Below are 15,977 nucleotides of genomic sequence, written 5' to 3'. Positions count from 1 at the left end.
AATAAAATGGGATGTTTTTCCATGGACATCCAAGGGGCTTTCCAATGAGCCCCTGGGAACCTGGTGTGGCTCCGATGCATTGTGCTGTGGAGCATGTGGGGAGCCTGGCAGTCATGCTGTTCTGGCTTTGCTTCAGCAGCAGTTGTGAAGATGCACAAATAGTAACATCCAGCCTCTGCTGCACCTTTTTTGGAAAGGTGGTAATCTCTCAGTAGGGATGAGATGAACTGTCCTTGAGAGGTTCAGTCTCTCTTGACTGTCTCATGAGCCCAGAAAGCTGTCCTAACCTTGCATTTAGATGGCCAGAGTTAGCCCCCATGAATCCCATGAGGGAGGAGACTCCTGCCTGCAGAGGTGCCTGTTCCCTGCACATGATTATGGAAAGCCCCAAGCAGCTGGAGGGAGCATATCTGGAGCAGGACAGCAGGTCTCTGAGTGCTGTATTAAGGTTGGAACTTTCCAGATGCGGGCTTTCTAGTGAGGAGCCCCAGTTTTCAGATATAAAGAAAGAAAAACCCCAGCACCTCCCCAGCCATAAAATGTCCCATTAGGCCCAAAAGCTTAGAAAACTCACAAGGACTGGGGGATGAGTGAGTTCCCAATTTCTAAGCCTGCCTCTGGCTGAATCTCCCTTTGCTGCCTCAGTTTCCTTTTTGTCAAGATTCTTTGGGGATGTGATTTCTTAGCAGCAAATCTTGGGAGCCGAGAGTGAGATGGATCCTTTGTACAGGCAGAACTAGCGGAAGGACGTGATTCACCCTCTTAACAGATCAAGAAATACGGCAGAGAGAAGCCGTGCACTTGCTTCCCTGACAAGGGCAGGTCACGGTGCTGGGCAGCAGCACTGGCAGCGGTCCAGCTGGTTACATACCAAGGCAGAGCTGTGGGGATTTCCAGAGTGTGATGAATGCTTTGGACATTTGGGGCCAGCCTGAGGAACTCACAGATGGCTTGGTGGTCCACTGGCTGCCCCAACCCATCCCGTTCAAGGCTGCTTTTGTGCATGGTGCTGCACTAATTGGGTAGGCTGGATGCTGTTGCAATGGGATGGTTACAGTCTTCTCACCCCTTCTTCTTTCTCATTCCGAGATGTTTGCAAACACTTCCTGTTTGCAACGTGATTTTGTGGCAGAGCATTGGCTTTTCATTTGATGGCAGGGTTGTGTGCTTGAGTGATTTTCCATGTTACCCCTACAGAGAAGCCATCTCTTTGCCACTCTCCCCCAATGGATTTTAAAAACAAAGCTTTCAGCACTGAAGAGCTGACACCGCAGCTTCTGTCTCCCTTGGTTATATTACTAAAGGGCCTTTTATAGGGTTACTCAAGCGTCATCCTACTATTCTAGTTCTCCTTTTTTCAGAGTTGCATCCTTCCTTCTCTGCAGACCACTCCTACTTGAAATCTGCTTTGGGAGTACATTTTAATGTGGCAAACCTTTCTCTGGGGTGTGTGAGGGGTCTGTGTGCACACAGATTCAGAAGCCATGAACTTGATGAGGCAGACAGAATCACAGACTCCTCGCTGCAGCAATGTACATGATTTGCAAGCTATTAGTTGAGCTCCTTAAGGCAAGGACAGATACCATCTTCCGCCAGCTGAAAGCTGGGCACCTTCCTAATGCAGCTGGCATGATGCCATCCTGGCTAAAGAAAACAGTCTGTTAACCTAAACAGAGCTCAGTCTCACAGGTTTCCTGTGGCCCTCTGTTATTAGCACTCATTTGCATTGCAGTGTGACCATGGGATCCCTTGCCAAAACCACGTCTTCCTCCCGGAGGAGGCTCTCGACTCTTGGAGTAAGAGCTGGGAGCAGCTCCACATCCCAAATCCCTAGGCAGCTGCAAACGGAGGCTCTGAGTGCTGCACCACCTTGTCTGGCTGCTCAGTGGCTGAGTCAGGAGCAGGACCTGCATCTTTCAACATCTCAGCCAATGCTCTTTGTTGGACTGCTCTCAAAGCTAGGGCTTGGCCACAATAACCTTGTGCCACAGAGACTGAGGAGGATGCCAGGAAGGAGCTGCTGAGGCAGAGCAGTTCCCAGGAGGGCTGGCATGGGAAATACAGAAATGCTCTCCAAGGCTCCCACAGTTGCTTCCTCAGGTTGTTTTTGGACACCTACCAAACTGCCTGACAAGTGACGCTACTAAAGCCTGTCTTTCGCACTTACTGTTTCTTTCTTTTCTCTCCCCCTTCAATGCAGAAAGAAATGACAGAACGAATTTGCCACTGAAGCATTTTGGCAGGTCAACTCAGCTGGCTTATTTGGAATCTGATGGGACAAGACACCCTGTGGTGGGAGGCCTCTTCCCAAGGGCTCGCTCTGGGCATTTCGACATGAACTACAAACACTGCAGAAGAGCCTCTTCAGGCCAGGGCTGAATCCTGAGCCTGCCAAGCATCTCTGGACAGATTTTTTCATAGATCCCAGTCTCTGTTGTATGGCTCCTTAGAAAGTCACTGACTTACTGGAGAACTAGGCAAGTCTGGTTGACTTTTGCACACTCTGGTTTCTAAGACTCAATCCCATGTTTGATATCACCCCTGCAGCTACCTTTCCTCTTGTTTTGATCTCAGCTACACTGATCTCCAAATGTTTTAGTAGTGATTCCTGCCCTGTGAGCAGGTGTGACCTTGGCTACCAAATGGTGCCTGTTACCTTTCTTACACGCAGTGGGTTTGTGATAACATCCGAGATCAACTCTGCAAAGCTGGTGACAGTTGATCATGTGGTTAGTTGCTGATGTACTGTTTTTAACCATGAGCTATGAATGTCTTTCCTTCTGCCCTAGCTCATGCTTTACCAAAGGGACCATTTTTCCCTGCAAGGGATTTTTCACACTTGGCAGACGGGACTTCATGATGCTCTAAGATGCATCCAACACTGGCTGGACTAACGGCAAGGTGGCCCCAGAACAGCGGAGGTGAACTAGGCCACTTTTCAGTGTGATCAGCACAGTCTACCAGAGAAGGACTCAAAGTGGTGGAAAGAAACTGTTGCCAGAAAACAACATTACCAACATGTCAGCATTTCCTGACATGTTGCCTTGGTTCAAGGTCAGCAGATGCTGTCTGTAGAAACTGTTTTCCCATTATCCAACCCTACAGCATAGTAAAGAGTAAATTAGGTGGAGAAGGGCTTTAAGAGACATCTAATTTATGCTGTTCTTCCACAAAGGCAAGATCAGTCCTTCATAAACCTTTTTGACCTTTTGAAAACATACTATTGCTACCTGGTCTGTGCCATTATTCTCCTGAAAGGTATCACATCTCAAAATTTCTTCCCTTTCTGCTTGCAATGCCTGATAACTTGTATTGTGTTCCCTGTGCCATTTTTCTTTTGGCAAAAGTTGAAGTCTTTTTTTTGTTTTTACTGGTTTTAGGGAGTTAAAATCAAATTGTCTGAGCCACAGCATTGTTATGCTTGTGTTTCCTGACCTTTTTCTGGGAAAGTTTTGTATACCAGACACAGCTGATATTTATAATCTGGGGCTTGCACATTTTTGGGGTAGGGAGGGGATGTGGCTAGAAAATGTAAATATTCAGGCCAACATTAAAGTGCACAAGTGATTTTTTTAGTGCTCAAAGTGCTTATTTTGTTGTGAAAATCTATTTTTTTTTAATCTTGTGTACCAGATGTATATTTTTACATGGAAATAAAACAGAGCAAAATAGACACCTGATACATCATTCCAATATTTTCTGTGTAAAATAATTAGTAAAAGTCCCAACATTTTTGTTCTGTTACTCATTAAAGAAACATTAATAAAGCTGGTGTATTTCATTCTCCCCTGATTCACCTGTAGTAAGACAAGCATCCTGAAAAAGAACCCAGGATAACTTGAAGAGTAAGATTTCCCAAGGGTTGCAGCACTGACGGATATCAATACCATGTTGAGACCTCAGCTTGTATCTCAGAAAGCAGCTTTACACAGGCTAATGTTGCTGCTCTTCATCCTCCCCTTGCAGACTTTTCACCAGCATCTCACCTGAAGGCATTTTCCTGGCGATGCACAGTAGTGAGTCACACAGCTTGGTGTTGTCAGCAAACAATGAAAAAGTCAAACCTCTCCCTTCAGGAGGCTCAAGGGTGCCTATGAGTCTTCAGCATCCCCAGAGCTTCCACAAACATCCCTGCACAATCTGAAAGCAGGCAGAAACCCTGGGATGCATTACATATGCATGTAGCTCTTGTTAACCCAAGTTTCCCAAATGACTCATCTGCTCAGATGGCTGCCAGGTGCCTGGGACTCATTTGCCTCTTCGCAAAACCCCTGGGTTCTCCTGATGAAGGGGAGATGTACTATTGCCAGGATTTTATTTTCCTTCTCTGCAGCCACCATGTCCTTTGAGACCAAATAAAAGGCTGTGGTGCCAGTCACCACATCAGATAGAGGCTGGCATGGGAGAGACACTGTGCTATGCAATGTCTGCAGACATTGAAGAATTTAGGAATAGCCTTGGATGGGTGAAAAAAGGGCTTTGTGGAGCATAATGTCTCCTATCCCAGTGCCACAAGGATGGGATATGGAGAGGGTTTGGGCTTGGCCAGTGAAGCGTACTGCCCTTGGCTGGGCATAGGCAGGGGTCAAGGCTGACCTGCCCTGGCAGCAGCCCCATTGGCAGCCCAGTAGGGCTGGGCTGGGCTGCGAGGTGGTGGTTGGGGTTCGCTGGTCTGAGTGGCGGCTCCTGGGTTTAAGCCTGCACATGCTAAGGCTGGACAGTCCTGGCTGAATGCTCACCGATAACCATGACATGATCTGGTCTGAGATATTCCTCGTCTCTTGGTGAAAGCTTGTAAAATCTAAGAGAAGACTTGGGAGGAGAGAAAACTGAGCCAAGGTGATGCTGTTGTGTCCAAGGGTTACAAATCTGTTCGTATTGGGCGACGACCATGAATCCACTTGGGATCAGAAAGGGGTGAGATGGGTTAATAGTACCAGATCCACTCCTTGATTACTTTAATGGTGGTAGGCTTAAATGCTGATTCTAGCAGAGAGTTTCACAACTAGAAGCAAGAGTTTTTTCCTTGGATGCGTGCAGCTTTTACTTTCTAGAAGCTGATGGCTTTGCTAATGCAGCCCAGTCAGCCAGATTCCCTCACGAAGGTCAGGGCAGGACAAATGACTCATAAGTGTCGAGAAAACCTCTAATCAGGAGTGTGGCATTCAGCTCCCTGCTGAAAAGAGACCCTGAGTCAGAGCTGAAATGCCAGCAGTGTGTGTGCGACTACTGCGTGTCTGCATGGATGTAGAAAACAGCAACAGCAAATGCGGACTCTTACATGACAGGGTCTCTTTCTGGAGAGGTGGCTGTGGGGGAAACAAAAGCATGGTCTGCCCACAAATTCCTTGAAGGTCTCAGTGCAACACAATCCATTCAGCTCCAGTAAGGCACCTTACTCTGATGCTTTGAAATACCAGGTGGTGACATCTGCTACTGACACCCATAGGGCAGGACTCACTACCTGTGTAGTTGCTCAATGCTGGCCAGAAAGCCCCAGGGTCTCCAACCTTTTTCAATGTCTGAGCTCACCCAGGCTTTCCCCCATCCAGGCTGGGTCACCACTGGGGTCAGCCACAGGTTCCTTGGCAGCAACACGGATAACTGGGATAGCAGTGTTGAGATTATAGCCATTGGATCCTAAGTGAATACAACAGTTCCGTGACTGCTGCTTCTTAAAAGTATCTGGCACTTGTTCTCCCAAATCATGTGTTTTGGTGGAAAACTTGAAAGAAGTTTGGGACTTTGCAGGAACCCTGGCCTGTAGGGCTTCTCTTGCAGAACAGCTGGGTCCATGTGCTGGCTGCTGGGGTACATACTCCATACCCAGCAAGTGGTGGTATGCATTGTACATCCTCCTGCTGAGAACAATAATCATGAAGGGCAGGAAGCGGATCCATATTTTCAGGATTTATCAACTTGTATGATTCTTCAGCCTGTGTTAGAAGGAGAAGCTTCACCATCATTTGCGTAATCCTCCAGCAGCTATTTTATTATTAACTTTAATGAAGCTGTACCACCTGGGATTTGACACTCTGGAACAGATGTCTTCTTTGTCATTTAATATTTTATATCCACTGGGCAAGTCATCAATTGCTTTGGGCTATGCCCTGATGACAGAGTGAGGTAAGCATTTTGCCATCCATTCATGTGGCTGTCAGGTGAGCATAGGTAAGAGCTGGCGGTCTCGGGGCAACTTGCTGTAGGTGTCCTGGGCTGGAGGCCAGGACAGCACCACACTCATGGTCTCCCTCCCTTGGGTCTTACTCATCTTGCAGTCTTCCAGTAGTGCAAGTATTCACCACACTTACGTGCACTGGGAGGAATAAGGGTTGAGATGTACACAAGGTCTCAGTCCCAGCCTAAACTAGCTGAGTGGATGTGCTGGTTTTTATAGCTACATATAGGTGGAGGTAATGTTATGGAAGGCCTTTATTTCTAATACTGTGGCAAAATGTTCTGCTGTTTTGGTGACTGTGCTCATTTCTGAGGATTTGTTTTCTTTTAGTCCTTGGATTGCTTCTCTAACCCATAACTGGCCTTGTTAGGAACACAGCTAATGTCTTCTCTGTGCTGGAAGCAGGAGCCCCAGCATCTTGTCTAAGTCCTTCTTGCTTGACTTTGCAATCTGCTCTATATTACTGCTCTCTGATGCAAAAATAAATACCTAAGCAGAACAGGAATGCAGTGAAATGAAACTGGGATGCTGCATTTGAAAATGTCGCCACTTAGAAGGAAAATCATCTTCCCACTTCTGTTTCTAGCAGTTACAACAGTTTCCTTCCCAAGACACCCTTTTTGTACTATGACTTCCAAAGTCATTCAAACTCACAAATATTCTAATATTATACTATCTTGTAGCCAGTGCATAACAATAGGAGGATTAAAAAAGCCTCTTCTGCATAAGCATGTAACAGAAGACTGAGAAGCCTCCCTCTCTGGTGGAAATCACTTGTACAGCAACACCTCTCACATCTCAAACCCAGTTGGGTAGGATGAGGATATCAACCCCTGCTTGTCAAATGAACTTTCTGAGAGTTTTGCTCAACTTTGGCCCCAAGACTTTTGTTTTGACCATGTACAAATACTGTCTAAACCTCTAGACAGCACAGATAGATGTAGCATGCGGAGTATCATAGGATGAAACTGCGACATACAGAACTTTAGCAAAGAGGCTGCTACTCATCTGGGTAATAGCCTGAGGAACCCAAGGGCATGAGACATCTTAGCCCTGTTCATTTTAATAAGAATAGATCATCAAAACACCACATGTAACATCACCAGATCTCACCCCTCTTGTCCATGTCATATTGACAATGATGGCACAGACACAAGCTAAATAATCAATACCAAGTTGTAATACTTAAGTCAGACTACTTGGACACAGCCCCATGTGCCTCCAGTGGCTGTCCAGGGGCTTAGCATTTGGGATAGCACGCAGTCTGCATTTCCCCTTGCTCTTCTAAGCAGGACACCATAGGAAATGGACTGGAAGCATCTGTAATGGGTCCTGCTGACTCTGGCAGAAAAGCGAGGAACTGTTGAGGACGAAAAGCAATCTAGGCTGGTAGAGTCACTGCTGCTGAACAGCTGTTTTGGGTAGATGGGGGATGCAGTAAAAGCCTCTGATGATCAGCTTGTACAGTGGACACAAGCATTTTTCTGCTTGTTTCTAGTAGGTTTGATTTGTTGGTCTCCAGCAGACTACACATTTTCCAGGTCACGTGTTACTTGGGCTTTCATTCAACAGAGTCACTTCAGAATCTCTGTCCCAGTGGGCAGCTGGGTGGCACTGTGTGAGGGTGTGAGTGCTCCTCATGGGCCTGGCTCCAGAACAAGCAGGTTTCACCCTGGCGTTCACATCTGTATGGGCATTTTCGATGTCCATTTTGAGAACTTTTCCATGTCCCCTGCTGTGAACCACTGTGCCAGATGTGACACTGAAACATGGTCTCTAGGGGTAGAGATATCTCACGCTACCCATAACACTACACATGAATCATAAGGTTTCCTGAAAGAAACAGCACTTTCTCTTTTATTTTTTGAGGGGTGGAGAAGGGACATTCACAACAAAAGAATGACACAGAAGCTTGATCTTGGCACATGTGATTGCATAAGCCTGTCTCTGGGTTTAATCACCTAAATGAAAAGTATAATTTTCAGAGAAACTGAGCCTGTACAAATTCCTTGAACAGCACAGGGAACAGTACATGCTCCGTGTCCTGAAAATCAGACTAGATTGCAGGTGCTTAAATATAGATTTAGGTGCTTGGCTGTGGAGAGATAAGAGAGGAATAATTCTAGTCGAGGCTCGAAATCATTTTAGTAGTAAAACATAGGCCAAAGTACTGTGATCCAATGTAATGCTGCTAAATCAAAACTAGCTCTGGTAATTACTTCTTATTTGCCTAACAGCCAGCATAGATGGCTCCTTATCTTCTCTGCTGTGTGCTGCATGGGTAAAAAGCGGACAGGTACTTGAAAAGCTATTAAAAAATGAAAGGAAAAGTCGTGTGGAAGAACTACTCTCTTTACTGTGGTTAATAAACCAGTTATACTGTTTGAGGAGGTGGTTCCTTCTTCACTTTTCATGGGACTTCACCCTGAAATATTAGCATAACCATTTCCTAGAAATGCCATGCTTATTCTATTAAAAACAACAAATGAAAATAAAAATATTTTTTCTTTTTTCTCATGCTTTGTAACAGGCTATATTGAAACTTAAGCTTTGTCCTCTGGCTATGTGGGTTGTGCAGCTGGGTTATCTTGCAAGCCACAAAAGGGACAGAAAAACAAGGATTCAAGTACATACATCTTGCTTTGAGAGTGGATGCCTACTTTCACAGGCAGAAGATGCTGTGTTGTGTAAGAGCCTTTTAACCTATGGGAGAAAGGTGTAACAAAAAGCAATGGATGGGAATTAAAAACCATAATGAATTCAATTTGAAAATATGCTGCAAAAATTTAAGATGATCTCCCTTGAACTTGATACAGTCCTAGATGTTGAGAGTCTGAAAGGTGCTTGCATGGATCTGAGCTATTCTTGCAGACCACCTCTTACTTCCGTTCAAGTGGGACAGATGTTCAGACCTAAGACCTGAACCTTCAAGGATAAAAAATTTCAATGTGGTGTGGAAATAGGTGGGCAGCTAGGGGAGAGCAAAGACTACTAAAGCTCTCCCTGAGGGAAGAGGGAAACAGAAGAATCCTCCATCTGGATAGGCCACCATTCACATGGGGAAGAGCTGCTGTGAATGGCTTCGCTGTGGAGAAACTTTACCTGGGCTTGCACCTTGTTAGACATCGGAGTGCTGCACTAACATGCACACATAAGTGCATCCCTAGGAAAGCAGGCTTCAATACTTCTGCTGTTTATAGGACATGCTCTTCCATGCCAGCCTGGCTGAAAGAACAAAGCACACTTTCATCCTGGGAGAGGATACCACAAAGATACCATTGATGTTCAGTAACCTCATCCTGTACTGGGACCTGCAGGCTTCAGCTGTCTCAGGCACTGCTCTGCTTCTGGGCTGTTTCCTTTGAACCCAGGTGAGGAATTGGTAGCTCTCAAACTGTGATGCATCTTCCTGGCCCCTTGGCAGAGAAGACAGCAAGAGCAGGTAGCATATGTCTTAACTTGCTTTATATTTGCTGAGACTGTGGCTTTTAGTATTGTGAGTACCAAGCTGCATGTCCAGACTGAAACCATACAGTCCTGGAATGCTCATGGGTTCAAGCTGTAATTCACTAACTAAACTGACTTTGGTGTTTCTCTTGAGCCATTTTAACAATAGCCAACACTGGCAGAATTAAACAGCTTTGGGTGAAAAACACTGTTATCAACAAGTTATTGACCCTGTATGTGGCAGAAGAGTTAAAAGTTTTGGGCCAGTATAACTAAAAGAGGTTGTTCTCCCTCCATGGAAACTTGGACATGGTTTCTGGTGCTCAGGGGGTGGGAAGAGCTATATATCTCTTTGCCATCCACAGTCCTACAGGCGCTTTACCATGTGGCAGTTACCATCTCCCAGTTGAGATGTGGTAACAGTGTGTGCAAATGCCCAAATCCTCACAAATGCAAAATAAAATGAGTTAGAACATCTATATAATGACTGCTAAAAGTCCTGCTAACTTGATAACTTGCAATTTGCTTTGATTTTTCCAGACATATTCAGATTCCGCTTCAAAGTTTCCCATTGTCTATCTGGTATCTGTAGCCATACAGTGCAAGCTGCGCACACACACAGAGTGCAGCAAAGCTTGCAGTCTCTAGGCATGAACATGTCCCACTTCCTAGCAAAGCTAGTATCTCCAGTGATGTTTGAAATCCTTATGGAGAAGATACTATATCACAAATGAGGTAGGGAGTAGTAGCTCACAGGAGTTCTTGTTGGACTTGATTTCAATTTACTGTATTATTTTTTTTTTGTACAAACTCCAAATTTACCAAGTTTACATCTTTTCATTTAGCCTACTAAAATAAGTGGAGAACCGAAACGTCACCGAGACTGAGAATAACCTTATCAAATGTCAATCTGAGTTGATATGGAAAAGAACTATTTCTTTGCAGGGATACTTCTCTGCAAATGAATTCACCTTCCTGCTCAGCCTTACGATGCAAAATAGCACTGATAAGTGTCTCTTCCCGAGCCTTTTTAACACCCAAGAATTAGGTCAGAGCTGCTTTTTGTAAAACTAAAAGAAAGGACTCATCTGCAATCTCCAAAGTAAGATTTCTGCTATTAGTGAATTTGTCTCTTGCAGCTCTTGGGGATAGTGTGTGCCTTGTGCCTCTGCTGAGAAGAAAACCTGATTTTTTTTCCCAGTCAAATATATTTACAGGCAATACAACCAATTAAAGCTGGCAAAATTTAAAGCCTTATTTGGCAGTAATAATTTTAAAGGATTTTAAAAAATATGTAAGTAGCGTGTTTGTCTTTGCCCCACTGCTCTTACACTGCTGCCCCTCATCTGTAGCTGCAGTGGCCACAAAGAAGGAGACTTATCTTTCACTGCCAGATAAAAAAGGGGCAGCTGTTCTGCAGAGGTAAGGAAGTAGCTGCAGGAAATAAGGCTGCTACCTAAATTATTCAAGACACCGTGGGAAAAATGAGAAAATGCATCCTAATGTAGAAGGACTGTGATTTATCCCAAAGTGGGTAGGAGCAAGCAAGGCTGGGATACAGATTCACCACGGAGGAGAAGCAGCAGGTCAGGTGTACAGCACTGCCTTCTCAGAGTCCTTTAGGTGTTTCATCCCACAGTAGGGTTTTCATGCTGTGCCTCCATAGGCTTATACCCAGCTTCTTGGTTGTTACTATTTTTTTCTTTCTGCTCTTAGTCTGGCCTGCTTGAAGGCGCACCCGGCTTACTGAATGTCGCCAAACCCCACTGCCATTAGCACCCTGCTCTGAGGGACAAAGGCAGGGGACACTTTCCCCTTGTCACCTGAGCAGCTGCTGAGGTACATCAGCACTAAGTTGATCCCGAGGCCAAATGGAAACCTGTGAAAAATCACTGGCTCATGCAAAACACTTGCAGGGAGTGCAGGCAGCAGAGAAAGCAGGCAAGGAAACGATCTTCCAACGGATCTACTAGACTGCTGGTATTACAGACAGTGCAGTATCAACTTGTAAAGCTGAGACAAAAAGAATTATCCTGAATAAAAAGGCTTCTCAAAAGTTATCCTCATCACCCCTCCTGTGCTCTACGTTTTGTGAGAGACAGTACTTGGTGCAGGTGTTAAAAGTCTTACTGGATTTTTTAACTCATTAGGGTCTCGACTGCTGAGGTATTATCTGAACTGCATGTGCTGCATTTTGTTTGTTAATTATTGTCATTCTTCCACAAGCGCTTCTTGGCAACCCTGCAGAGGGATAGGGGGCTGCAGTACAAGATGGCAGCCACCTGCTGCTCCACCTCAGGCCACCACAAGAGGGTCCCCACACAGCCCTCCCACCCTGAGGGGCCCTGTGTCCTGCTGCCACTACCGGGGACACGGCCAGGTGCATATCCCTCTTCTGGGAAGAAGACTAAACTGCCAGCCTAGCTGGAGGAGCAGTGCCCGGGCCCCGCTGCCCCCCTAACGTCCGCTTCCCCGCCGCCTCGGGGGAGAGCCCCCGCAGCCGCCCCGCGCCTCTGCGCGCCCCACCCACCCGCACTGCGCCTGCGCGCCCTGTGCGCCGCGACCCGGGGGCGGGCTCACCGCATGCGCGCCAGGCGCGGGCGCGCTCAAGGGGCGGGGCGGCCCCGCCCCTCCGCACACCGGAGCGCGGGGCGGGCGGCCGGCGGCGCGGTGCCGCCCCCACCGAGGGACGCCGGCGGCCGCCATGGAGGTGAGGGCGGGGGGGGGGGGTGGGGCGCGGCGGCGAGGCTCGGCTGCCCGGCGTCTTGAGGGGAGCTGCGGGAGGGCAGCCCTGAGGGGGAGCGCTCCGTGCCTGCAAGAGCCGCAGGGCTCCCCCGGCTGCGAGCGCGGGGCTTGTCACCGGGGCTTGCCGGGACTCCTGTCAGGCGCGGGGCTTGCGGAGGAAGAAGCACCTGAGCGGCGACAGCCCCGGCTGTGGGGTGGTGCCGGTGGCTGGGGATAGCTGGGGGTCGGTAAGATGCCTGCAGCCCGCCGGCCGGCACCGTCGGGGCTCGGGGCCCGCTCCGGAGGACGTGGGAGTTCCCTGTGCAGGGGGTCGTTCATTCCCCGAAGGCTTGAGCTGCCGTATCGCACACGTAGCGCGGTTTTTAATAAAGTGTGGTAAGTCTGTGAACTCCTGTGAGGCAGCTTTCTGTTAAGGGTATTGCTGGAGTGGAAAAAGAGCGGGCCAAGGCGAATCAGCCTGCTCCTGGATTTGATCATGCATCTTTTGGTTCTTTTTTTACATCTGTCGAAAACCCGATGAGACCTGTGAACCCTTGGGACCACTGAAAGTCTGTCGAGGTTTAATGTCTGCTTCGCCTCTGCCCTGTCCGTTAGCCTGACCCGGGTGACCTTCTGAGGCAGCCCAGGGGGAGAAGCCAGCGCAAGGTGGCGGCTCGGCCGCTGGCTGCAGCAGTGCCTGTGGTGGCCAAAAACTATGACACCGCTGCCGTTAGTTTGTGAAGTGTCAGATTTGTCTAAAAGTAAACCACTCTCTAGATTTCTTTTTTCCCCGCTTGTGAGTTTACTGTTTATAAAAGGCTGTCATACAAACTTACGCCCCATGATTAGCTTGGAAAAATTGGCTTATAGCCTGATAACTTTGAAGAACTACAGTTTGGCGGTTTTTTTCTTTTTTTTTTTTTTCAAAACAGAGCTCCTCTTCATGCCTTCCAGGTGCTGGATGGAAGCAAGGCAAAATATCCTCATGGAGCTGATCATCTCCCACTGCTGTTCTAAAGGTAATTGCTTTTGCTCTTGGCAGCCTTCCAGGTAATGTGGATTTAGGTGACTTGGACACTTGAAAGTTTCTTGACGATGATCTTAAAGGTCTTTTCCAACCTAAACGATTCTATGACATTATTTCATAATATGTATGCTGTATCAGTACTCCTGAATGCTTTCAAAAAAGATACTTACTGTTACGAGGAATTTCCTCTCACTTTCCAGTACCTTCCTAGTAACAAATGTTAAAACACTGGTGCAAATTTTATGTGATGTCAGATGTGAAAGGACAATGGAGTTTAATGACTGTTAACTTTAGAGTTGAAAGTACAGAGGGGGTGGAAATGAAGAAAAAAAATCACTCTTGTTTCAGACTTTAAAAACACGTTTAGTTTGATTAACCTTTCCATAAAAAGCAGCTTGCTAATATGGGAGTATGTTGTGTAGCTTTTTTTTCCAGTGACAAATGTCATTACCTGGTCATTTGTGGGGTGTGGAGCAAGAGCAGGAAATGCTTATCTTGCATCTGTATGAAATTAAAAGTTGTCTTCTAAGAAGTTTTTCTCTTTGGTTTAGACTTGAAAACTAGTAAGGGAGTTGAGTGGGGTTAGAGGTGCTAATTGGTGATGCAGGGACAGTCTTCTGAGAATTGATGCCGTCAGACATAAACGAGAGTAAGCAGCTTGCTGTTTAGTAGATGGCCCTCAATTTACTTGGCTTGTATATCTCCTTAATTTAGAAGTGCTCTAGGGATTAGAGGAGCTTTGAGTAGCTGAGTCAAAGTACTGTTGCAAGGACTTCTCTCATTTAGAATATGTGTGATCTGGAGTTTGAAATAATTTTGCAGCTAAGTTCCTGCTGCACTGTGATGGAAACTCTTAAAAATGAATTTTCTGCCAGTGGTCAGTAGCTTGAAATGTCTTGTTTGGCTGTACTTCTTTATGTGGAAGGAGGGCAGATGGTTTTTAGTGCAATAACCAGTGTGTATGTCATGTTATTCCTGACAAGGCTTACTGTTAACACTTAGTTGTTAGCCCCATGAAATACACCCTTTTATGTCCTCTCATCCATGTGGCTGTCTGAGGCATGTTGTCCTAGAACAAAAAATTAAAGAGATGACTCTATTTTTTTAAGTCACCTTCAGTCTCACTTGTTGTTATTACTGGTTCATTTATGGTGAGGTAAGTAAGTTTGTCTTGTTTGCCTTTGTTTTTCCAGTGGGGATGATAGCAATTCTGTTGCTGATGTTCTGAATGATAACTAATGCTTTTAAAGAAATGTGTGTCATTGTAAACATAGGCAGACCTCAGCAGAAGATCTCATGTCTACAGCATGTATGCTAAAATATGCTATTTTCTCCCAACAGGAGAGGGAAAGGAATGCTGTGCGCTCTCCTGTCCATTAAAGTTCTCACTGCTTCTCCAGTAGTAATCAAGGTGAAGTAATAAATTGGGGTGGGAGGAATCTATTTGAAATAACTTTATATACTATCCTGCAAAGTGAGATTTGCCCGTTGCTGGAGATTTTGACTTGGAACCTCAGAACGCCAATGCTTAGATTGCAGGGGAAATGGTTAGCTGAGAGTGTGGGAAGTTAGACTCTGCAGCTTGTGTAGATAAGGTGCCTCTGGCCTTCTAAAAGGGTGGTGGAAGGGAATCACAGAACTATAGAGGTAAAGAAAAAGGTTGCTATAACCTTTTCTACAGAGTGAAGGATTTTAGAAGGATGGTGTCAGCTGTTAAACTGTGTAGGTGTTAGTGATGCCTGTGATAAGGCAGAATTAATAATTTTTCTCAGCTTTGCTCTTTCATGAAATTACACTGCTTGTGCTTCCTGTGGACTTTTGGGTGTTCATTTCAAAATGTTAGTACCCCTGTATTTTACTGGGAAGATGTTGAAACATTTTTTTAAGTTCCTCTTCCTTCATGGATAATTCAGATTAATGAATTAAATGATACTAAAAGTTTTCTTGTAGGTGGGATGAGAAGGTAACTTGCACAGCTGAGGATTAATTATGGCAAACTACCGTAAAGATGAACAGTTTGTAAGAATACTCACTTCTTACAATTTGAAATTAATATTCTTAATGCAGTACAGAATAAATATTGAAATCTGCCTCTGGTTTTGACACAGAGCTGTCCTAAAGAATTGGGCATCCTTCCTCTTCAAATTTTGTTTCTTTTAATGTGTAATGTTACAAGCACAATTAATTGCTATGTAGTCACTTTATAAAGGTAGCTTACTAGATTATCCTGAGCTTCCTGCAACTAGCAGGTTTTAGCAGAATCAGCACCTGCTGAGTGAGTCCTGTTTCATTATGAGCCACATCTACAGGAATCGAAGTGTTACTGGAGAAGGGAGTGTACAAGAACAACAACTGAGTTGGGAGGAAAATTATGCTGAAGTCTGTTTCCATTTTGTTTCTTTGTTCAAAACTGGATGTCTGAACTTTAAAGTGGCTTAACTTTTTTTTGAGTTTTGAGCGTGCACTTTTACATTTGAAGTCTGAGAGTAACAAGTATGTCTTGCTTGTGGAATCAAGGGACTTACTCATATCCAATTATTGAATCTATTGGCAGCTGTTTGAACAAGTAAACAATGGCTTTGAAAATAAGCATAAATCAAC

At 45.6% G+C, this 15,977-nt stretch overlaps 1 protein-coding gene across 4 annotated transcripts in view; it reads left to right on the top strand.

Moving 5' to 3' along the window:
• MOB3C (MOB kinase activator 3C) overlaps positions 1-15,977 on the top strand; it is a 36,451-nt gene that overhangs the window by 19,478 nt on the left and 996 nt on the right. For 2 of the 4 annotated variants that reach the window (XM_055814993.1, XM_027788306.2), the window contains one exon: positions 2,201-3,676. In XM_055814993.1, the coding sequence (XP_055670968.1) occupies positions 2,201-2,230 (30 nt within the window). In that variant the 3' untranslated portion in view covers positions 2,231-3,676. Of the gene's footprint in view, positions 1-2,200; positions 3,677-13,281; positions 13,369-14,717; positions 14,788-15,977 lie in introns of those variants that run through there. The other 2 variants (XM_055814994.1, XM_055814995.1) reach the window with 2 other exon arrangements.

This window comes from Falco peregrinus, chromosome 10, assembly GCF_023634155.1.
Source record: "Falco peregrinus isolate bFalPer1 chromosome 10, bFalPer1.pri, whole genome shotgun sequence".
Lineage (NCBI taxonomy): Eukaryota > Metazoa > Chordata > Aves > Falconiformes > Falconidae > Falco > Falco peregrinus.
This window is presented reverse-complemented; position numbering and strand designations above follow the sequence as displayed.